General features: G+C 46.5%; 1 protein-coding gene across 8 annotated transcripts in view; it reads left to right on the top strand.

Annotated features, from left to right (window-relative positions):
* The window catches only part of ARSL (arylsulfatase L), a 33585-nt gene extending 9874 nt beyond the window's left edge, over positions 1–23711 (top strand). For 5 of the 8 annotated variants that reach the window (XM_030806479.1, XM_030806478.1, XM_003260983.4 and 2 more), the window contains 9 exons: positions 1–162; positions 2916–3037; positions 5179–5301; positions 8702–9125; positions 12280–12416; positions 15301–15435; positions 20219–20381; positions 21612–21733; positions 23330–23711. In XM_030806479.1, the coding sequence (XP_030662339.1) occupies positions 1–162; positions 2916–3037; positions 5179–5301; positions 8702–9125; positions 12280–12416; positions 15301–15435; positions 20219–20381; positions 21612–21733; positions 23330–23688 (1747 nt within the window). In that variant the 3' untranslated portion in view covers positions 23689–23711. The remainder of the gene's footprint in view (positions 163–2915; positions 3038–5178; positions 5302–8701; positions 9126–12279; positions 12417–15300; positions 15436–20218; positions 20382–21611; positions 21734–23329) is intronic. The other 3 variants (XM_012500947.2, XM_030806482.1, XM_030806481.1) reach the window with 1 other exon arrangement.
* Positions 23712–23729: the final 18 nt, after the last annotated feature.

Here is a 23729-nt window from a genome sequence, read left to right as displayed (position 1 = left end):
TTTGTGTTTCAGGAGCTGGCTGGCAGCAATGCTCGCTGTGCTGCTAAGTTTGGCGCCATCAGCTTCCAGCGACATTTCCGCCTCCCGACCGAACATCCTTCTTCTGATGGCGGACGACCTCGGCATCGGGGACATTGGCTGCTATGGCAATAACACCATGAGGCAAGGGACAGAGAATTACTCACCTGGTGTCCCCAATGCAGACACCAGAAGAAAGAGAAGCCACTGAAAATGCATATAACCCTTGATCTTGGCAGTTCACACTTCAAGAGTTCTGCACTTCTGCGTTTTCTAACACTCCCTAATGTTACTTTCTTCCCATGCCAGCACTAACCTCACCTCAATCCATCCTACATATGACTGCTCATTTCATTTTTATTTTTATTTTATTTATTTATTTTTATTTTTTATTTTTCTCTGAGACAAAGTCTTGCTCTGTGGTCCAGGCTGGATTGCACTGGTACAATCACAGCTCACTGCAGCCTCGACCTTCCGGGTTCAAGTGATCCTCCTGCCTCAGCCTCCCGAGTAATTCTGGGACTGCAGGTGCCCACCATCATGCTTGGGTAATTTGTAAGTTTCTTGTAGAGGTGGGGTTTTGCCATGTTGCCCAGCCTGGTCTTGAACTTCTGGGCTCAAGTGATCCACACGCCTCAGCCTCCCAAAGTGCTGGTATTGCAGATGTAAGCCACCATACCTGGCCTCATTTCTTTTCTTTTTTTTTTTGAGACAGAGTCTCACTGTGTTGCCCAGGTGGGAGTGCAGTGGCACCATCTCGGCTCACTGCAACCTCTGCCTCCGGGATTCCAGTGATTCTCCTGCCTCACTCTCCAGAGTAGCTGGGATTACAGGCGCCCACCACCATGCCTGGATAATTTTTGTATTTTTAGTAGAGACAGGGTTTTGCCATATTGGCCAGGCTGGTCTCGAACTCCTGGCCTCAAGTGATCCACCCGCTTCAGCCTCCCAAAGCGCTGGGACTACAGGTGCAAGCCACTGTGCCTGGCCTCATTTCATTTTTTAAATATGATTTTTATCCACCCAGTACATAATGGACAATGCTTTAGAAATGCTATCAGCCGGGCATGACTGTAATCCCAGCCCTTTGGGAGGCTGAGGCAGGAGGATCACTTAAGGCCAGGAGTTCAAGACCAGCCTGGGAAACATAGTGAAATCCTGTCTGTACAAAATATAAACATTAATTTTTTTTTTTTTTTTTTTTTTTTTTTTTTGAGACGGAGTCTCAGTCTGTCACCCAGGCTGGAGTGCAGTGGCACGATCTTGGCTCACTGCAAGCTCCGTCTCCCGGGTCCACGCCATTCTCCTGCCTCAGCCTCCCGAGTAGCTGGGACTACAGGCACCCGCCACCACGCCCCGCTAATTTTTTGTATTTTTAGTAGAGACAGGGTTTCGCCATGTTAGCCGGGATGGTCTCAATCTCCTGACCTCATGATCCTCCCGCCTCAGCCTCCCAAAGTGCTGAGATTACAGGCGTGAGCCACCACGCCTGGCACATTAATTTTTAAATTAAAAAAAAAAATAGCCAGGCCTGATGGCATGCACCTGTAATCCTAGTTATTCAAGAGGGTGAGGTGTGGGAGGATCACTTGAGCCCAGGAGTTTGAGGTTGCAGTGAACTGTGATCAGACCACTGCACTCTGGGCGACAGAGTGAGACCCTGTTTCAAAAAATAGGCTTGCCGTGGTGGCTCACGCCTGTAATCCCAGCACTTTGGGAGGCCAAGGCAGGCTGATCACTTGGAGGTCAGGAGTTCGAGACCAGCCTGGCCAACATGGTGAAACCCCCGTCTCTACTAAAAATACAAAAATTAGCTGGGCATGGTGGCAGGCACCTGTAATCCCAGCTACTTGGGAGGCTGAGGCAGGAGAATCACCTGAACCCGGGAGGGGGAGGTTGTAGTGAGCCTCAAATAGTGCCACTGCACTCCAGCCTGTGACAGAGTGAGACTCAGTCTCAAAATACAAACAAATAAACAAACATACAGGAGAAATCAGTGTCGTTGCCTGTAAGCGGAAGGCCAATATTGATCTCTGTCTCACTCCCAACCCTATCCATGTAGCCAAGCCCAGCACTTATGCGGGATTTCAATCCTCCCCTGCTGAAAAGCTCTGCTTCAGACAGACAAGTCCACACCCTCCTAATGCTAAAATACAGTGTGTCCATCTGTTACGAACTAGAGCTAGTGCATCCTCCTGTCCGAATTCCAGCCTTCCACCCTCATGTAGTACTTACAGTGTGTTGGCGTCCATGAAGTCAAACCTTCCCATGAACACTGTGAGCTCCAGAGAAGGTGCCCGGGCTCTCAGTTCTGCATTCCCTCTGAGGTTGGTCTCTCAGTACCAACAGTGCCTTGTGGAAACTTAGTCACTCTATCTACTCATTCATTTATTTATTTTAGAGACAGGTTGTCTCTCTGTCACCCAGGCTGAAGTGCAGTGTGACAGTCACAGCTCACTGCAGCTTCAAACTGCTCAGCTCAAGCAATCCTCCTTCCTCAGCCTCCCAAGTAGCTGGTTCTACAGACACGCACCACCATTCCTGGCTGATTTTTCTATTTTTGTGGTTTTTTTGTAGAGACAGGGTCTTGCCATGTTGGCCCGGCTGGTCTTGAACTCCTGGCCCTAAACGATCCTCCCGCCGTGGCTTTCCAAAGTGCTGGGATTACAGGCATGAGCCACCGCGTCCAGCCACTCACTCCTATTTAAATGAGTTGATGTTTCCTTGAAGGTTCAGAAGACATTAGAAATCTTTGACATTACCTTTGGGTCATTCCTGAGAACATCTTGAAGCACTCAACGATGACCCGCAGACCTTCTATTAAGTAGCATGTAGCTATGCTTATGAAAAGCCTGTCTAATTTTAACAAGTAAAGCTGTTAATTTGTCCCTCCATAGGACTCCAAATATTGACCGCCTTGCAGAGGACGGCGTGAAGCTGACCCAGCACATCTCTGCCGCATCTTTGTGCACCCCGAGCAGAGCTGCCTTCCTCACGGGCAGATACCCTATGCGATCAGGTCAGTCTCTCTTTACAACTACACTAGGGTGCAGCCTGGTATATTCATCACAGTTTCTAGTTTTTACATTTTGGTTTTTTTATTAGTTTTTTTTTTTATTTAAATAGAGATTGGGGGGGTGTTCTCTCTATCTTGCCCATGCTGGTCTTGAAATGCTGGGCTCAAAAGATCCCCACTCCTTGACCTCCCAGAGTGCTGGGATTACAGGCGTGAGCCACCGTGCCCAGGCAGCTTTTATATTCTGATGCTTTGACATCTTAGGGCTTTGCTGACCTTGGCAGGACTGGCCCTCCCAGGGCTAGCCAATTCTTAGAGACAGCAAACAAGTCATCTGGGAGTGCACCTTTCATGGATAAACCAATCAGTCCAGAGCCCACACCCCCAACCATCACCCTTATGAGATGTTCATATATGGGGCCACTCTCTCTTTGCCCTAATCCCCCCAGAATCAGGTACCAGCTTTCTAGGGACAGCCCCTGCAGATGAAAGCCCACGGAAATTGTACGAACTGGCCAGTCTTAAGCCGGCTTACCCTACCTTGCCCATTACTTTCCGAAAAAGAAAAAACAATAAATAAGAAAGGCTTTTTCCATGCTTTCCCCTCACTCCCTCTGCCTCCTGACCAACGCTGGAGCTTCCCCATATAGTCACACAGCATGGCTCACCCCTGCGTCCTCTTGAACTGTGAGTAATAAACTCTCTCTCCAATGACAGTCATCTCCTGATCTGTTGGCCTTGCCATAGCTGAATAATGATAAAACCTTAATAATAATAACACATAACACCTACATTTTAAAGCGCTTGGGTAGAGGCTCGGCACTGTGGCTCATGCCTATAATCCCAGCACTTTGGGAGGCCGAGGCAGGCAGATCACCTGAGGTCAGGAGTTCGAGACCAGCCTGGCCAACATGGGGAAACCCCATCTCTACTGAAAATACAAAAATTAGCTGGGTGTGATGATGAGTGCCTGTAATCCCAGCTACTTGGGAGGCTGAGGCAGTATAATTGCTTGAACCCGGGAGGCGGAGGTTGCAGTGAGCTGAGATCGCGCCACTGCACTCCAGCCTGGGTGACAGAGCAAGACTCCATCTCGAAACAAACAAACAAACAAACAAAAAAACCCTTGGGTAGAGATTTGGAATGTCTGGAGAGCAGAATAAAATTTTATCAGCGGCTACCAACCTTGTCAGTACGTTAGAATCATCCAGAGGATACTCCTGCCATCCCAAAGGCCAAGTTCCACCCAAAACCAATAAAAATTAGCACCCGTGGGGTGATAACCAGGCGTCAGAATATTTTGAAGCTCCCCACACACTTCCAATGGGCAGACAACTTTGAGAACCTTTGGATTATATCAAGAGTTTGATGAAATTATAAAATCATTTTTAGGTCAGGCACAATGGCTCATGTCTCTAATCCCAACACTTTAGGAGGCTGAGGTGGGAGGATTTACTTGAGTCTAGGAGTTCAAGACCAGCCTGGGCAACAGAGTGAGACCCCGTCTCTACAAGGGAATTAAAAATATTAGCTAGGCATGGTGGTGTGCCCCTATAGTCCCAGCTACTTGGGAGACTGAGGTGGGAGGATCAGTTGAGCCCAGGAGTTCAAGGCTACAGTGATCTATAGTCATGCCACTGCACTCAAGCCTGGGTGACGGAGTGAGACCCTGTCTCTGCAAAAAATTTAAAAATTAGCCAGGTGTGGTGGTGCGCACCTGTCGTCCCAGCTACTCAGGTAGCTGAGGTGGGAGGATCGTTTCAGCCCAGGTGGTCGAGACTGCAGTGGGCATTGATTACACCACTGCATTCCAGCCTGGACAACAGAACAAGACCCCATCTTTAAATAAATTAATTAACCAACAAAAAACCATCTAAAATTTTTACTCTTTTTCCACTGAATTACATTGCTTATAACCTGCACATAACAGGAAAGTCCATATTCTCACTAACGTTTTCAATAAATTAATCATTTACTTTGCTGCCAAAAATGCAATCCACTAGGCGGTCATATAGGAAGTCCATTTTCAATTTAATTTTAAGTAGGAGGGATTTTTACCGAGTGTTCTATTTTTAAATAAATAATAAATAACAAACAGAAAAAAATGTATAACAGTAATTCTTTTTCTTAACAATTGCTCAAAGGGATGGTTTCCAGCATTGGTTACCGTGTTCTCCAGTGGACCGGAGCATCTGGAGGTCTTCCAACAAATGAGACAACTTTTGCAAAAATACTGAAAGAGAAAGGCTATGCCACTGGACTCATTGGTATGTACGTTTTTAAAAGTGGTAAGCACATGACTTTTATAGGGGAGGGACATTCAGCTAAAAAGTTTGGAAAGGAAAATGGGTGAGGTGCTGTGGGATTTCCCACTAGACAGAAAGCTGCATGTATCTACGAACCATGTTGCTTTCCCGGTTGTTTTCTGCAAAGTAGATACTCCAGAAATACTAGATCAGGCAAGGTGGCTCATGCCTATAATCCCAGTACTTTGAGAGGCCGAGGCGGATGGATTGCTTGAGCCCAGGAGTTTGAAACCCGCCTGGGCAACATAGCAAGACCCCACGTCCACAAAAAAAATTATAATAATAAATTAAAAAATAAATAAAATGTGCTCATGCCTATGGCATATGTTCCAAGCTCTGTTGCACAACACGTAATTGCTTCTTTGTTCCGTGGGATCCTCTCCCACCCTTCACGTGGACTTTTTGTCTTAGACATTAATGTCTTAGACTGAACACTTTCAGCTCTTTTACGGTTGGTTTATGGATCAACTTGGCTAGTTCAGTGCTGCCATCTAAATGTTTGTGTCCCCCTAAAATTCCTATGTTGAAACTCTTAGCCCCCAGGTGATGGTGGTAGGAGGTGAAGCCTCTGGGAAGTGATGAGGTCGTGAAGGTGGAGCCTCATGTGTGGGATTAGTGCCCTTACAAAAGTGACTCTGGCCGGGCGCGGTGGCTCACGCCTGTCATCCCAGCACTTTGGGAGGCCAAGGTGGGTGGATCACTTGAGGCCAGGAGTTTGAGACCAGCCTGGGCAGCATGGCAAAACCCTGTCTCTACAAAAAAAGAAAAAGAAAGAAAGAAAAGGAACATCAACTTAATGAAATATTTGGCATCTCACACAATGTTCTCGTAGACCATGATAAAAAAAATAAGAAAAAATATATTCTTTTATCAAAAATTTCTGTAATGCTACCTATTTTTCCCTTTGGTGTGTATGAAAATGTCTTTACTAGATTTAATACCTCCCTGTCAGCTTCCATAACTACCATAGTTATTTTTCTACAAGTCAACAAAGCATGTCATGTATTGGATGAAAAATAAAATTAATGACAATAGTTCCTTGAGAGGAGACCAAGTTGCCATTATCATTATTGTGTTATAGTAATGATTTTTATCAACAGTTCCATTTATTGATAACAAACAACATGACTAGTGGATACAATGAGTATAAAATTCAATAAATTATATATTTCTAAAACTTAAAAATTATAAAATGTTCTTTGTTTAATTTTTTACCAAAAAAAAAAAAGTTCTGGGGAGATTCAGTCATCGCTGTCAAACAAAAGTGTATTTTTTCCAATAGACTTTTTTTTGTTTTTTTAAACAGGGTACTCACTCTGTTACTCAGGCTAGAAGGCAATGGTGCAGTCACAGCTCACTGCAGTCTTGACCTCCCAGACTCAAGTGATCCTCCCACCTTAGTCTCCCAAGCAGCTGGTACTACAGGCTTGCACCACCATGCCCAGTTAATTTTTTCTTTTTTTTTTTTTTTTTTGTAGAGACGGGGTCTTCCCATGCTACCCAGGCTAGTCTCAAGCAATCCTGGGCACAAGCAATCCTCTCACCTCGGCCTCCCAAAGTGCTGGGATTATAGTTGTGAACCACCATGCCCAGCCAACTATAATTTTTCTAAGACAGAAGAGTCTATCCTTATGGGATATTCATTGGGAAATCATGAGGTTTTCCAGATGGCAGACAGCATTGGGGTGGCTGACATCTCTTTGTCAACACCATAGTAGTGGCTACGTGGAAGCAAAGAGTATATTCCTTTGACTGAATTTGAAAGGTGTGCCTTGCAAAACCCACCACCCACTTCAACCATGGCCACTATGACACTGGTTTCTCAAAGAGAGAACAATTCCGAAGTCCAGAAGTCTTTTGCCCACGCTGATGATATCACGTGGTGCTTTCTGGCCTTCATCATTGTACTGCAAAACAAGGTGCAATAGACTAAATAATGGTCCCCAGAGATGTCAGGCCCTAACCTCTGAATCTAGCAAATATTAGCTTATATGCAAAAAGAGTCTTTGTAAATGTGATTAAGTGAACAATCTTGAGGTGAGAAGATGATCCTGAATTATCCAGCTGGGCCCACTGTGCAAGGACAAGGCTTCATTTAACATGGAGGCAGAGGAAGGTTGGGCCACAGAGAGGAGAAAGCAGTGTGATTAAAGTGATGCGACCACAAGCCAAGGGATAGCTGGAGCCACCAGGAGCTGGGAGAGGAAGGAAGGATCATCCCCTAGAGCCTCTGGAGAGAGTATGTGTGTGTCTGTGTCCTAATATCCTCTTCTTATAGGACACAAGTTCTGTCAGATTAGAGCCTGTATTAGTCTGTTCTCACACTGCTAATAAAGACATACCCAAGACTGGGTAATTTATAAAGAAAAGAGGTTTAATGGACTTCCAGTTTCACATGGCTAGGGAGGCCTTACAATCATGGTGGAAGGCAAAGGAGAAGCAAAGGCATGTCTTACATGGCAGCAGGCAAGAGGGCATGTGCAGGGGAACGCCCATTTATAAAACCATCAGATCTTGTGAGACTCATTCACTACCATGAGCACAGTATAGGGGAAACCACTGCCATGATTCAATTATCTCCACCTGGCCCCACCCTTCACACATAGGGATTATCACAACTCAAGGTGAGATTTGCATGAGGACACAGCCAAACCAAATCAGTGCCCAAACTAATGACCTCATTTTATCTTAATTATCTCTTTGAACACCCTGTCTCCAAACAGTCACATTCTGAGGTCCTGGGTGTTAGGGCTTCAACTCATGAATTTGAGGCAGGCCGGGATCCAGCTCACAATAGAGTCACTACAGATATAATCAAGTAAAGATGAGGTCTCTACAGTGGGCCCTACTGCAATGACTGCTGTCCTTATAAGACAAGAGATTAGGTCACAGACACACACGGAGGACAACACCATGGAAACACGGAGATGGAGACTGGAGTGATGCGGCCATAAGCCCAGGGAGGCCTGGAGCCCTCAGGAGCTGGCAGAGGCAGGAAGGATCCTCCTCCAGAGCCTCCAATTTGAGTGTGGCCTGGAGACACTTTGATCTCAGACTCCTGGTCTCTAGGACTGGGAGAGGATAGATTTCTGTTGTATTAAGCGAACAGTTTTACAGCAATTTGTTCCACCTGTCACAGGTAACTAATATTTTGGTTAAAGCTGACACATGGGGTCCTCATTCCCCTGAAACGATGAGGCCAGATTGTGGTGCAAATAACAGCTAATGCTGCCCACACTTCTTTGCAATCTCCCGGCCCCCCAGTGTCTAACAGAGTATCAGGAATGTGACAAACAGTCAATATCGACATGTCCAGTTATGCTCAGATGCTTGTCACATCAACGTCCTTTTTGCCTCGCAGGAAAATGGCATCTGGGTCTCAACTGTGAGTCAGCCAGCGATCATTGCCACCACCCTCTCCACCATGGCTTTGACCATTTCTACGGAATGCCTTTCTCCTTGATGGGTGATTGTGCCCGCTGGGAACTCTCAGAGAAGCGTGTGAACCTGGAACAAAAACTCAACTTCTTCTTCCAAGTCCTGGCCTTGGTTGCCCTCACACTGGTAGCAGGGAAGCTCACACACCTGATACCCGTCTCGTGGACGCCGGTCATCTGGTCAGCCCTTTCGGCCGTCCTCCTCCTCACAAGCTCCTATTTTGTGGGTGCTCTGATTGTCCATGCGGATTGCTTTCTGATGAGAAACCACACCATCACGGAGCAGCCCATGTGCTTCCAAAGAACGACGCCCCTTATTCTGCAGGAGGTTGCGTCCTTTCTCAAAAGGTCAGCAGAAAAGGGTCAGCTTCCTCCAAGCACTCAGTTTTGGAATGAAAACGCATCCTAAATAGTCTTCTTCAGTCAGGCATGGTGGCTCATTCCTGTAATCCCAGTGGTTTTGGAGGCCGAGGTGGGAGGATCACCTGAGGTCAGGAGTTCGAGACCAGCCTGGCCAACATGGTGAAACCCCGTCTCTACTAAAAATACAAAAATTAGCCCAATGTGGTGGTGCATGCTTGTAATCCCAGCTACTCGGGAGGCTGAGGTGGGAGAATCACTTGAACCTGGGAAGTGGAGGTTGCAGTGAGTTGAGGTCACATCACTGCACTCCAGCCTGGGTGACACAGGGAGAACCCGTCTCAAAAAAAAAAAAAAAAAAAGTCTTCTTCTTCAATTGATGTTTGAAGAATGGGATAGCCATGACCTAGAAGGACAACTTTTTGGTAAGAATGAGGCATAGATGAGGGTCAGTGGAGCCCTGTGACTTGCCTTGTGTCCATTAAAACATTGTTACAGCTGAGCTGGGCATGGTGGTACACACCTGTGACCCCAGCTACTCAGGAGACTGAGGCAAGAGGATAATTTGAGGCCAGAAGTTAGAGACAAGCCTGGACAACACAGCAAGACCCCATTTCTACAAAAATTTTAAAAATTAGCTGGCTGTGGTGGCATGGACTTGTAGGCCCAGCTACTTGGGAGGCTGAGGCAGGAGAATCACTTGAGCCCAGGAAGTTGAGGCTATGTAGTGAGGCTATGATGGTAGCCTGGGCGACAGAGCAAGGCCTTGTCTCAAAAAGAAATTGTTACAGGTCAGCTGGAATTTGCCGCTACTCTGGGGTCAGTCTTATTCCGTTAGCATCCTCAGATCACTACGGACACTATTTAAGTAAACTGCATCACCCGAAGGGCTTTATAATAAATTATAAACTTAAAAAAATGTCTATCATCAGAAGTCAAATGTCTTTTGGCAGAATTCAGCCTGCAGTCAATTTTATGGCAAGGAAACTTCCTGTGTGGGACCAGGAGAAATGGGATGAAAATAGTTCTCAATACTACACAGCTATTTTCATGCCCCCCAAGGGCATTCTAGTAAAGATGGTGACACCATCAAAAGTCAACTTACCTGGTGACAATGAGATTATCATCATCTCCTACAACATTCTTAGAGAAATTTTTTTTTTTTTTTTTTTTTTGAGACAGAGTCTCGAGCTATGGCCCAGGCTGGACTGCAGTGGTGCAATCTTGGCTCACTGCAACCTCCACTCCTGAGTTCAAGCAATTCCTGTACCTCAGCCTCCCAAGTAGCTGGGATTACAGGCATGCACCACCATGCCCAGATAACTTTTATATTTTTAGTAGAGACGGGTTTTGCCATGTTGGCCAGGCTGGTCTTGAACTCCTGACCTCAAGTGATCTACCTGCCTCGGCTCCCCAAAGTGCTGGGATTACAGGCGTTAGCCACTGCATCCAGCCTCTTAGAGAGTTCTTCATGGCAATACCTAATGTATGACAGAAAGGACATTGACAATTAGCTTGCAAATTAAAGCAAGTAAGACTGTTGTGTTCTTTTTGATTTTAAATGTGACAGGATCTGGCTGTGTTGCCCAGGCTGGTCTCGAACTCCTGGGCTCAAGTGATCCTCCTGCCTCAGCCTCCCAAAGTGCTGAGATTACAGGCATGAGACACCATGCCCAGCCTGACGTGTTCTAATTAAGGCTAACACCTTCACCATTGCTCTTACGCTTCAAGAATCTAGATTAGACCATGAAGGCCGGGTGAAGGGAGGGAGAAGCTAAAATACTGCTTTCAAGGAGGACAATGGAAATAATATGAATAACCCTATATGCCTCATTTGTAAAGTGTGTTTTTTATAACTATTTTATGTCCTAATCCTCACTACGTGATAGCAATTATAAAGAAAATGGAATGTGCGGCACCACTTATTCTATAAGCTAAAGCTTGAGATTAAAAATAGATATTGAAATAATTGAACAAAATAAAAGTCATGTCAGACAGTAACCTACAGTTCTTTTAACTTTGCATTAAGTAGTAGAGTTAGAGCATTTTAATATTCGGGGGGAAAAAGATGCATTAGACCAGTATGGGTTTTTATTTATTTATTTATTTATTTTGAGACAGGATTTTAATCCTGTTGTCCAGGCTGAAGTGCAGTGGCGCTGTCTCAGCTCACTGCAACCTCCTCCTCCCAGGGTCAAGCAATCCTCCCACCCCACCCTCCTGAGCAGTTGGGAGTGCAGGTGCATGTCACCACACCCCGCTAATTTTTGTATTTTTAGTAGAGATGGGGTCTTGCTATGTTTCCCATGCTGGTCTTGAACTCCTAGGCTGAAGCAATGTTCCTGCCTCAGCCTCCCAAAATGCTGGGATTGCAGGTGTGAGCCACCACGCCTGGCCCAGTGTGGATTTTTAAATAGATTTCAGAAGGGAAGGGAAAAGTCATGATGTTAAAGAGTCTTAAACAAGATGGGTGTTGTGGCGCACGCCTGTGATCCCAGCTACTCGGGAGGCTGAGGCAGGAGAACTGCTTGAACCTGGGAGGCAGAGGTTGCAGTGGGCTGAGATCATGCCACTGCACCCCAGCCTGGGCAACAGAGCCAGAATCCGTCTCAAAAAAAAAAAAGAGAGAGAGGTAACAGACCAGAAAGGCATGGTGGCTCATGCCTGCAATCCCAGCACTTTGGAAGGCCGAGATGGGCAGGGGCAGGTCACTTGAGCCAAGGAGTTCAAGACCAGCCTAGTAAACATAGTGAGACCTTGTCTCTACCAAAAAAAAAAAAAAATTAGCTGGGCCTGTTAGCACATGCCCGTGGCCCCAGCTACTTGGGAGGCTGAGGTGGGGGGATCACTTGAGCCTGGGAGGCTGAGGCTGCAGTGAGCTGAGATCATGTCACTGCACTCCAGCCTGGGTAACAGAGTAAGACCCCATCTTTAAAATAGCCAAAAAAAAAAAAGGAAGACTGCTAAATATAAGAATTATTTTTCTGTTGAAGAAGAGTTTTGAGTGTTTCTTTTTGGTGAGCAGAGTTGAGAAGATATTTGAGTAATGGTGTGACAAGTGAGATCCGGATTTAGTATCTACAGGACTTCAATCTCTGTTTTACCAAAAAAGTAACCTGAATTGCTTTGTATTTATTTTTAGGAATAAGCATGGGCCTTTCCTCCTCTTTGTTTCCTTTTTGCACGTTCACATCCCTCTTATCACTATGGAGAACTTCCTCGGGAAGAGTCTCCACGGGCTGTATGGGGACAACGTAGAGGAGATGGACTGGATGGTAGGTGAGTGCACTTCCAGGGAAAACGGGCTGCTTCCCCTCCAGCAATAGAAGCAGGAAAGGAAACAAAGAATGAGAAGGTTAAAGACAGAAGATGCAGAACAGCGATTGCAGTACGATTGGATTTTAAGAGTCCAAAATATTATAGCACAGATCTTCACTCCATTAGTAGAGGGTGAATTCCATAACACATGCATGGGAGGCAATGCGATTCGGCCAAAGATGTCCACATCTTAATCCCATGTGGCAGAAAGAATGACATCCCCAAAGCTGTCCACTCCCTAGACAGAATAATGGCTGCAAAGACATCCACGTCCTAATCTTGATGTGGTAGACATAAAAATGGCCCCAAAGATAGCCACTTTCTAATCCCCATGTGGGAGACAGAATAATGGCCCCAAAGATGTCCACGTCATAATCCCCATGTGCTAGACAGAATAATGACTCCAAAGATGTCCACGTCTTAATCCCCATGTGTTAGAGAGAATAATGACCTCAGAGATTTCCACGTCTTAATTCCCAAGTGGCATACAGAATTTTGGCCCCAAAGATGTCTACATCCTACATTTCAGACAAATGAAAGAAAGAGCAGATAAAATTCCTCTCCGCTGTAGAGTGGCTAGTGGCTCCACTGCGCTGAAAATAGGACTAAATTTCCTCCTATCACCTACAAAAGCCCCATGACCTGCTGCTGCCCAGATCCCAGTCTGACCTCTACCCAACCCCCTTGTCCTCCCCACCTGCTGCATTCTGGCCATGTGGACACCACACAGTATCTTTCACATTTGTCCCCTGTCAGGGCTTCCACACCTGCTGTTCCCTCCTGGAATGCTTCCTCAGGCTTCACTGGCTCCTCTTCAGAGCCTGCCCTGACGCACCCCTAAAGTAGCTCCTCCCCAATCATCTTCTCCCCCATTCTCCTGTGGTCCTTTTTGGTTTTGCCTTTGTTTTCCTCCTCCTCTTCCTCCTTTCTCCTCCTCTCTTCTTCTTCTTCTTCTTCTTCTTCTTCTTCTTCTTCTTCTTCTTCTTCTTCTTTCTTCTTCTTCTTCTTCTTTCTTCTTCTTCTTCTTCTTCTTCTTCTTTCTTCTTCTTCTTCTTCTTCTTTCTTCTTCTTCTTCTTCTTTCTTCTTCTTCATATTCCTCCTCCTCCTTCTTCCTCTTCCACTTCTTCCTCTTCATCTTTCTTCTTTCCGTCTTCTTCTTTGTTTCCTAACACAGCATCACCATTGCTTCTCTTCATGACCATGTGTTAGGCAGGTTGATTTTCCATTTCCCCCAGGGGAATATAAACTCCTGTGGGGCCAGATTGTCTTGCCTCATTCACTCATTATATTTCCTGGGTTTAGAACAGGATGGAAGGGGAATATTGCTTGAGTGAGTCAGGGCTGGGTGAGTACCTGTATACGGGCACAGCACATCCCTGCCTCCCAAAAAAGAACTTAGGAACCCCAGGGTTTATTTAGGTGGTGGTGGGCTGCAAATCCCAGGATCCTCAGAATAATTGCCATCAGAGATTTGGGTGAACGACATATTTAAAAAAAAAAAAATTGTTTCCTCAACAAGCTAGGCATGGAAGGAGAAAAAGTTAATTGTGTGTGTGTGTGTGACAGGGTCTCACTTTTTTTTTTTTTTTTTTTTTTTTTGAGACTGAGTCTCACTCTGTCACCCAGGCTGGAGTGCAATGGCACAGTCTTGGCTCACTGCAACCTCCGCCTCCCAGGTTCAAGCGATTCTCCTGCCTCAGCCTCCAGAGTAGCTGGGATTACAGGCACCTGCCACCATGCCTGGCTAATTTTTGTATTTTTAGTAGAGATGGGGTTTCACCATGTTGGCCAGGCTTGTCTCGAACTGCTGACCTTGTGATCCGCCCACCTTGGCCTCCCAAAGTGCTGGGATGACAGGTGTGAGCCACCACGCCTGGCCAACAGGGTCTCACTCTTACCCAGGCGGGAGTGCAGTGGTGCAACCATGGCTCACTGCACCCTATCTTCCCAGGCTCAAGCAATCCTCCCACCTCAGCCTCCCAAGCACCTGGGACCACAGGTGTGTACTACCACACCCGGCTAATTTTTTTATTATTTGTAGAGACGAGTTCTTGCTGTGTTGTTCAGGCTGGTCTCAAACTCATAGGCTCAAAGAGCCTCCCACCTCAGCCTCCCAAATTGTTCAGATTTCAGGCATGAGCCACTGTGCCCAGCCAACTGTGAGTGACATTAATGACATGAGTTCCCTTGCATGTGGCTGCAAGAAGCTCAGCGTCACTTTTGAGGACTGGTCTGCATTTTCAGCCTATGCTTTCTTCTCGGGAATATTCACATGCCTCACTTTTTTTTTTTTTTTTTTTTTGAGACCGAGTCTCATTCTGTCACCCAGGCTGGAGCGCAGTGGCGTGATCTCAGCTCACGGCAATCTCCACTTCCCAGGTTCAAGCTATTCTCCTGCCTCAGCCTCCCAAGTAGCTGGTACTACAAGCATGTGCCACCACGCCCGGCTAATTTTTGTATTTTTAGTAGAGATGTAGTTTCATCATGTTGGCCAGGCTGGTCTCCAACTCCTGACCCCAAATGATCCTCCTGCCTCGGCCTCCTAAAGTGCTGGGATTACAGGTGTGAGCCACTGCGCCCAGCCTGCATGCTGCACTTTTAAGTTTTTGATATTTTGTCCTTGTAGGTTGCCTAAAATTCTGACCAAAGGATGGGGTACATAGAAAGTCATACATCAATCTCCAACAAAGGATATCAAAATTATACAACAACTGACTTCCATTATGCATTAAAACTAAGGATTCATTCTTGTGGATAGCCCCCAAATGCTAAAGCATACACTTCAGAGCTGCATTTCTGATATTTTTCCATTTCAACGGCCTCAGAAACATCTGTTCTTTGCAGGACAGATCCTTGACACTTTGGACATGGAAGGTTTGACCAACAGCACCCTCATTTATTTTACATCAGATCATGGTGGTTCCCTAGAGAATCAACTTGGAAACACCCAGTATGGTGGCTGGAATGGAATTTATAAAGGTAAGACTGAGATGCTCCCAGATCCTCATCTTGCAAGTTTCTCTCTTCCCTGCAATTCCCAACAGGGCAATCTATTCCAGGAGGGTCGATATCACTGCTCAGGGACGGTGATTTTTCCAACCCAGGGCGAAAGTGGTGATTTGACACACTCCAGTTTGAATTTTTGTTCCTGGACCAAACTGAGGGTCAGGCTGCTTATTCTGGTGGTTCAAAATTGAGATGCAGACGAACTGGGAGAGGAGGGAGTTTATTTCTGTAACCGGTTACAGGGAAAAGGTCTGGAAATTGTTGCCAGACCAACTCAGAATTACAAAGTTCTCCAGAGCTTCTATACCTTCTAAGCTGTATGCCTACGTGTAAGTGTGCATTCATCTAAAGACATTAGTGATGAACTTCTTCTAACCTATAACTAAGGTCTGAGTCCTGGAGACAAAGTAAATTTACTTAATCTAAATGGGTCCAGGAGGCCGGGCATGGTGGTTCATGCCTGTAATCCCAGCGCTTTGGGAAGCCGAGGTGCGTAGATTACCTGAAGTCAGGAATTTGAGACCAACCCGGCCAACATGGTGAAACCTCGTCTCTACTAAAAATACAAAAATTAGCTGGGCATGGTGGCACACGCCTGTAGTCCCAGCTACTCGGGAGGCTGAGGCAGGAGAATCGCTTGAACCTGGGAGGCGGAGGTTGCAGTGAGCTGAGATCGCGCCACTGCACTCCAGCCTAAGCAATAGAGAGTCTCCATCTCAACAACAACAAAAATAATAAAATAAATAAATAAACAAATAAATAAATGGGTCCAGGTGCCAGGGCTGATTACCCTTACCTTGTCTCCTGCTAAATCACGGAGGTCTGGGGAGATTTTTCAGACCTCTAATAAAACTTGTTTAATCCTAACCGGGTCCTGCTAAGAAATCCTTCGTTATCTTGTCACGCTTCAAGGCCCAGGAGAGGCCTGGGCAAAACTCCTGGGGGGCTTTTGTTATATCCCAGCCTTTGTATACAGGCACTGGTTGTTTCAGCTTTTACTATTTAACCTCACCGCTCAGTCAGTGCTGAAACAGTTGTTACAGAGGCCTGTGTTAGTGAGACGTGGCCTGCCATGTTTTTGTGCACAATTAAGGAGTTTTTAGTAGATGATCAGAGTTGTGTAACCATCATCATGTCGGTGAAAGAGCTAAACTCTGTAAAACATTTGAAGAGGTTTATTCTGAGCCAAATAGGAGTGACCATGGCCCGTGACACAGCCCTCAGGAGGTCCCGAGAACGTGTGCCCAACGTGGTCAGGACGCAGCTTGGTTTTATACATTTTAGGGAAGCATGAGACAGCAATCAAATACATATAAGAGACACATTGGTTTGGTCCAGAAAGGTGGGACAACTCAAAGCCAGGGGGCTTCCAGCCTACAGGTAGATTTAAACATTTCCTGGTCGACAATTCGTCGAGTTTCTCTAAAGACCTGGGATCAACAGAAAGGAATGTCTGGGTTAAGATAAAGGATTGTGGAGGCCAGGCACAGTGGCTCACGCCTGTAATCCCAATGCTTTCGGAGGCCAAGGCAGGTGGATCACTTGAGGTTAGGAGTTCGAGACCAGCCTGGCCAACACGGTGAAACTCTGTCTCTACTAAAAATACAAAAATTAGCTGGGTGTGGTGGTGCGTGCCTGTAATCCCAGCTACTTGGGAGGCTGAGGCAGGAGAATCCGTTGAACCCAGGAGGCGGAGGTTACAGTGAGCTGAGATTGTGCCACTGTACTCCAGCCTGGGCGACAAAGCAAAACTCCATCTCAAAAAAAAAGATTGTGGAGACCCAAGTTCTTATTTGCAGAGGAAGCCTTCAGGTACTAGGCTTCAGAGACAAGAGGTTGTAACATGCTTCTTCTCAGACCTAAAGGCTGTGTGGATGTTAATGCCAGAGAGCAATCATGAGGCATGTTCGACCCCCGCTTCCTGTCACGGCCTCAAACAGTCTCTCAGGTTAAGTTTTTAAAGAGCTCCGGGTGGGGAGGAAGTCCATTCAGATGGTTGGGGGTCCTTAGAATTTTATTTTTGTTTTACAATCACTATTTTCATTCGTAAAATTTATTGTTATTATTTTTATTTATTTTTATTGAGACAGAGTCTGGCTCTATCTCCCAGGCTGGAGTGCAGTGGTACGATCTTGGCTAACTGCAACCTTTGCCTCCTGGGTTCAAGTGATCCTCCTGTCTCAGTGATCATAAGTAGCTGGGACTACAGGTGCATGCAACCACTCCTGGCTAATTTTTGTATTTTTGTAGAGATGGGGTTTTGCCATGTTGCCCAGGCTGGTCTCAAACTCCTCACCTCAAGTGATCCTCCTACGTCGGCATCCCAAGGTGCTGGGATGACAGGCATGGCCACCACATGTGGCCCACCACTGTTTATTTTCAGAACATTTCATCACCTCACAAAAAACTCCTCTACTCATAGCAGTCACTCCCTTTCCCCTGTGCTAACATCCATCACCCAAAAACTTATTTTTGATTTATTATTTAATTTTTAAAATTATGTTTTGTAAAGATAGGGTCTTGTTATGTTGCGCAGGCTGGTCTGAAACTCCTGAACTCAAGCAGTCCTCCCAGCTGGGCCTCCCAAAGTGCTGGGATTCCAGGCGTGAGCCACCATGCCTGGCCACAAAATTAGTTTGTATCATTGTATATTTTCCTACTCTAGACATTGATGTAAATGAAATCGTGCAATATGTGGCGTTTTTTTGTGAATGGTTTATTCTACTTAGCATGATGCCTCTGAGGTTCATCGGTGTTGTGGAAATGTTTCATTCCTTTCCATGGCTGAATATATTCCATTGTGTGGACTCAGGTTTGAATTTTACCTTCAGCCAATGCATCCAAGAAGGATAAGGCCAGGTGCAGTGGCTCTCACCTGTCATCCCAGCACTTTGGGAGACCGAGGCAGATCACTTGAGGTCAGGAGTTTGAGACCAGCCTGGCAAACATGGTGAAACCTCATCTCTACTAAAAATACAAAAATTAGCCAGGTGTGGTGGCGCACGCCTATAATCCCAGCTGAGGAGGCTGAGGCAGGAGAATTGCTTGAACCTGGGAGGTGAAGGTTGCAGTGAGCTGAGATTATGCCACTGCACTCTCGCCTGGGTGACACAGTAAGACTCTGTCTCAAAAAAAAAAAAAAAAGGAAGAAGAGTAGACATCTAGCTGGCCACATTATATTCAAACCTGTATTCCATTGTTTCCAACACGCCATTATTTTGTGTCCCACAAAGATTCTAAAATGTGCTGCCCCGTGTACACGGCTTCACACTGTTGTGCTTACACATGTTGTCTTCTCCCTGCTTAGAGAGCTTTATTTTTCAGTCCTTGAAAGAGCCTTTTTAGGCTAATGTTGGCAAATACACCTATGATGTATATGTGCTTTGAAGTAGATGGATCCATCAGTCTAGTACATGTGTAAAACGGGATATATAAATGCCAACTACATCCACTAATGCCTTCCCAAAACAGCTTCACACTGCAGGCCTGACTCCTCAGGAGCCTTCTTTATCTCATCGCCATTGATGTTAATGTATCCTCTACCCAGTCTGGTTCTCTGTGCCACGAAGAATGTCAGTATTATAAACTGGGGGAGCTTTAAACAACAGGAATTTATCCTGTCCCGGCCCTGGAGACCAGGAGTTTGAGATCAACGTGTCTCAGGGGAATGTTCCCGCCAGAAGCTCTAGGGGAGGCTCCTCCCTGCCTCTGCCAACTCCTGGGGGCCCCAGGTGTCCCTGAGCTTGTGGCCACATCGCTCCAGTCTCTGCCTCCGTCTCTATGTAGCCTTCTCCTCTGTATCTGTGTCTCCTCTTCTGTCTCTTAGAACACTGTCATTGGACTTAGAGTCCACCCTTCTCCATGATGATCTTGAGATACTTAATTGCATCTACAAGGACCCCTTTTTAAAATAAGGTCCCACTCACAGAATCTGGGGATCAGGGTGTGGATATATCTTTCAGGAGGACTAAGTGCAATCCACTGCAATTGAATCCACTTCTTTCTGGATGCTCTAGGGGAGGCTCCCTCCTGCCTCTCCCAGTTACCGGGGGCTCCAGGCATCCCTGGGCTTGTGGCCGCATCACTCCAGTCTCTGCCTCCGTCTCCACGTGACCTTCTTCTCTGTGTCCGTGTCTCCTCTCCTGTCTCTTAGAAGGACATCTGTCATTGCATTTAGGGCCACCCTAATCCAGGATTATCTCAAGGTCCTTAACTTGATTATATCTGCAAACCCCCTATTTCCAAATAAAGTCTCATTTATAGGCTCTGGGAGATATGACATGAACATGTTTTGGGGTCACCATTCAATACATTATAGTTGTATCCACTTTCTTCTTGAGGTTTTAGGGGAGGATCCTTCCTGCCGCTCCCAGCGCCTGGGGGTTCCAGGCGTCCCTGGGCTTGTGGCCACATCATTCCAGTCTTTGCCTCCGTCTCCACGTGGCCTTCTCCTCTGTGTCTGTGTCTCCTCTTATAAGAACAAGAGTCATTTGCAGTGAAGGACCTAACTTAATCCAATGCACACTAACCAACAACAAGGTTAATAAAAAATTTTAAATCAAACCTCTACAGGGGAACTACACGAGATTGAATGTTTTAATGTCACTAAAACAGACAGAGAGAGAGAGAGAGAAATTGAGAGACTAAGGGAGAGAGAAACTTAAAACAAGTGAAACAAGCAGAAAAGTTAAATCACCCAGGCTGAGCATCTATTTCTGGTTTTTAACCACTTTCTTTTGTTTCTGTTCAAACACAGGTGGGAAGGGCATGGGAGGATGGGAAGGTGGGATCCGCGTGCCCGGGATCTTCCGCTGGCCCGGGGTGCTCCCGGCCGGCCGAGTGATTGGCGAGCCCACGAGCCTGATGGACGTTTTCCCCACCGTGGTCCAGCTGGCGGGCGGCGAGGTGCCCCAGGACAGGTACAGAACAACCCAAAGAAACAATGCAGCTTTGCAGACATGGCAACACTTACGGCAAATGAAAACGTCACTTTGGCTTTGCAGTAAGGCGTCCATGAAATTGTTCCCGGACCAAACCGAGGGTCGGGCTGCTTATTCTCATGGCCCAATAACGAGATGCAAATGAACGAGGAAAGAAAGGAGTTTTATTTCTGTAACCAGATACGGGGAGAAGGGCTGGAAATTATCACTAGACCAACTCCAAATTACAAAGTTTTCCAGAGCTTCTATATCTTCTAAGCTGTATGTGCACATGTAAGTGTGTATTCATCTAAAGACATAAGTGATTCAACTTCCTTTAATCTATAACTAAGGTCTGAGTCCTGAGGACCTTCCTCTGGAGCCTCAGTAAATTGACTTAATCTAGATGGTTCCAGGTGCTGGGGTGATTACCCTTATCTTGTCTCCTGCTAAATCATGGAGGTTTGGGGAGTTCCTTTAGACTCTCAATAAAACTTCATTGTGGAGGCCTGGGGAGTATCTTCAGACCCCCAATAAAATGTGTTAATCCTAAATGGGTCCTGTTAAGAATTATTTTGTCGCGCTTCAAGGTCCAGGAAAGGCCTGGGCAGAACTCTTAGTGGGCTTTTGTTACTTTCCAGCCTTTGGGTGCTGGCTCTTTCAGCTTTTCTTTTCTTTTTTTTTTTTTTTTCTTTTTTTTTGAGACTGAGTCTCACTCAGTTGCCCAGGCTGGAGTGCAGTGGTGTGATCTCGGCTCACTGCAACCTCCACCTCCTGGGTTCAAGCGATCCTCCTGCCTCAGCCTCCCGAGTAGCTGGGCTTACAGGCACACACCAGCACGCCTGGCTAATTTTTGTGTTTTTAGTTGAGACGGGGTTTCACCATGTTGGCCAGGCTGATCTCGAATTCCTGACCTCAGGTGATCCACCCGCCTCGACCTCCCAAAGTGCTGGGATTACAGGCGTGAGCCACTGTGCCCGGCCAGTTAATTACTTTTTAGCCAAAGGTGATGTTTGGTGGTGACTAACGTGGGCAGCTGGTGCATTCTTCTTCTAAGCGTGCTAATGCACACACATGCCTACCATCCATCTGCGTTCACACTAGACTTTCCCTCCACTGATACAACATAAGGAGAGTGCAGCACCTGGAGCTGGGACTGGTGGATGCTGGAGGGACAAATGTCCAAAGTCCCTGTTCCAACCCTGAGCCATGCCTTGTTCCTTCCTGCAGAGTGATCGACGGCCAAGACCTTCTGCCCTTGCTCCTGGGGACAGCCCAGCACTCAGACCACGAGTTCCTGATGCATTATTGTGAGAGGTTTCTGCACGCAGCCAGGTGGCATCAACGGGACAGTGAGTAGGGGAGCCCCTTCCTAACACCCTTCGGGAAAGAGTCTGTCTGTGCAGGACAGCACCGTGCCCTAGAACAGGCTGGCGATGGAGCTGCATTCGAGTCCATCTCCATGTCTCCGCGCTTCCGTTGTTCTCCACGAGCTTTTTAAATTTAGCTTTTGTCAATATGTGTCCCTCTCACTCCAGCGACATGCCTTCTGAGATCACCTGCCAATCGTCTTAAAACGATGGGGAGTTGTTACCTATAGTTTAGGCACCATGTATGGGCTATATTTCATTCTTTCTTCCCTGCACTATACGAAGTGCAGCTTTTATCATCATCACACACACGTACGTGTATGCATACACACATGCACGCACACATGCACACACACATGCACACACACATGCACATACACATGCTTGCACACACATGTGTTCAAGACTTTTCTAGTCTCCTTTTTTTCTTTTTTTTTGTAATTATTTTTTTGAGACTAGTCTTTGTCGCTCAGGCTGGAGTGCAGTGGCGCGATCTCGGCTCACTGCAACTGCAGTCTCCCGGGTTCAAGTGATTCTCCTGTCTCAGCCTCCTGAGTAGCTGGGATTACAGGTGCCCATCACTACACCTGGCTAATTTCTTGTATTTTTAGTAGAGATGGGGTTTCACCATGTTGGGCAAGCTGGTCTTGAACTCCTGGCCTCAAGTGATCCACCCTTCTCGGCCTCCCAAAGTGCTGGGATGACAGGCGTGAGCCACCACGCCTGGTCTCCAATTTTTCTTTAGTTATTAAATTGAAACAAGGTCTCAGTATGTTGCCCAGGCAACCCCTGGGCTCAAGCAATCCACCCATCTTGGCCTCCCAAAATGCTGAAATCACAGGTGTGAGCCACCACGCCCAGCCTTTTGTAGTCTATTTTATGCATCTAGATGTGCTTCCAAATGTTTTAATCACCTGACCTTAACACGATTTCATCTTCTTTGTGAACAATTACAGGCGCACTCCTGTAATCCCAGCTACTTGTGAGGCTGAGGCAGGAGAATCACTTGAACCCAGGAGGCGGAGGTTGCACCACTGCACTCTAGCCTGGGCGACAGCGCAAGACTCTGTCTCAAAAAAAAAGAAAAGAAAAGAAAAGAAAAAACTGACTGAGTGCAATTCACAGGCACTTCGTGCTTTCACAGTGTTGTGCAACCTCCACGTCTATGTAGCTCCAGAACATTCTCATCACACCAAAAGCAGACACTGTTCCTATCAGCAGTCACTCCCCATTTCACACCCTGCAGACCCTGGAAAGCACTACTCTACTTCCTGTCTTTATGTGTTTCCCTATCCTTGACATTCAATATGAATGGAATCATGCAGTGTGTGCTCTTTTGTAACTTCTTTCTCTGAGCGTAGTATTTTGAAGGTTCGTTGATGTTGCAGCCTGTGTCAGTGTGTCATTCCTTCTCATAGCTGCACAGTATGCCATTAAGATGTACCATGTTTTGTTTATCTGTCCATCCATCGATGGACGCTTGGGTTATGCCTACCTTTTAGCCCTATGAAGATGCCATTCTCCAGCAATGCACCCTATTTCTCTATGCCAACTCGGTAATTATTGTCTTTCCACCAGGAGGAACAATGTGGAAAGTCCACTTTGTGACCCCGGTGTTCCAGCCAGAGGGAGCCGGTGCCTGCTATGGAAGAAAGGTCTGCCCGTGCTTTGGGGAAAAAGTAGTCCACCATGATCCACCTTTGCTCTTTGACCTCTCAAGAGACCCTTCTGAGACCCACATCCTCACACCAGCCTCAGAGCCTGCGTTCTATCAGGTGATGGAACGAGTCCAGCAGGCGGTGCGGGAACACCAGCGGACACTCAGCCCAGTTCCTCTGCAGCTGGACAGGCTGGGCAACATCTGGAGACCGTGGCTGCAGCCCTGCTGTGGCCCGTTCCCCCTCTGCTGGTGCCTTAGGGAAGATGACCCACAATAAATGTCTGCAGTGAAAAAGCTGGAGCCCCGATTCCTAAATTT

This window comes from Nomascus leucogenys, chromosome X, assembly GCF_006542625.1.
Source record: "Nomascus leucogenys isolate Asia chromosome X, Asia_NLE_v1, whole genome shotgun sequence".
NCBI classification, from domain to species: Eukaryota; Metazoa; Chordata; class Mammalia; order Primates; family Hylobatidae; genus Nomascus; species Nomascus leucogenys.
This window is presented reverse-complemented; position numbering and strand designations above follow the sequence as displayed.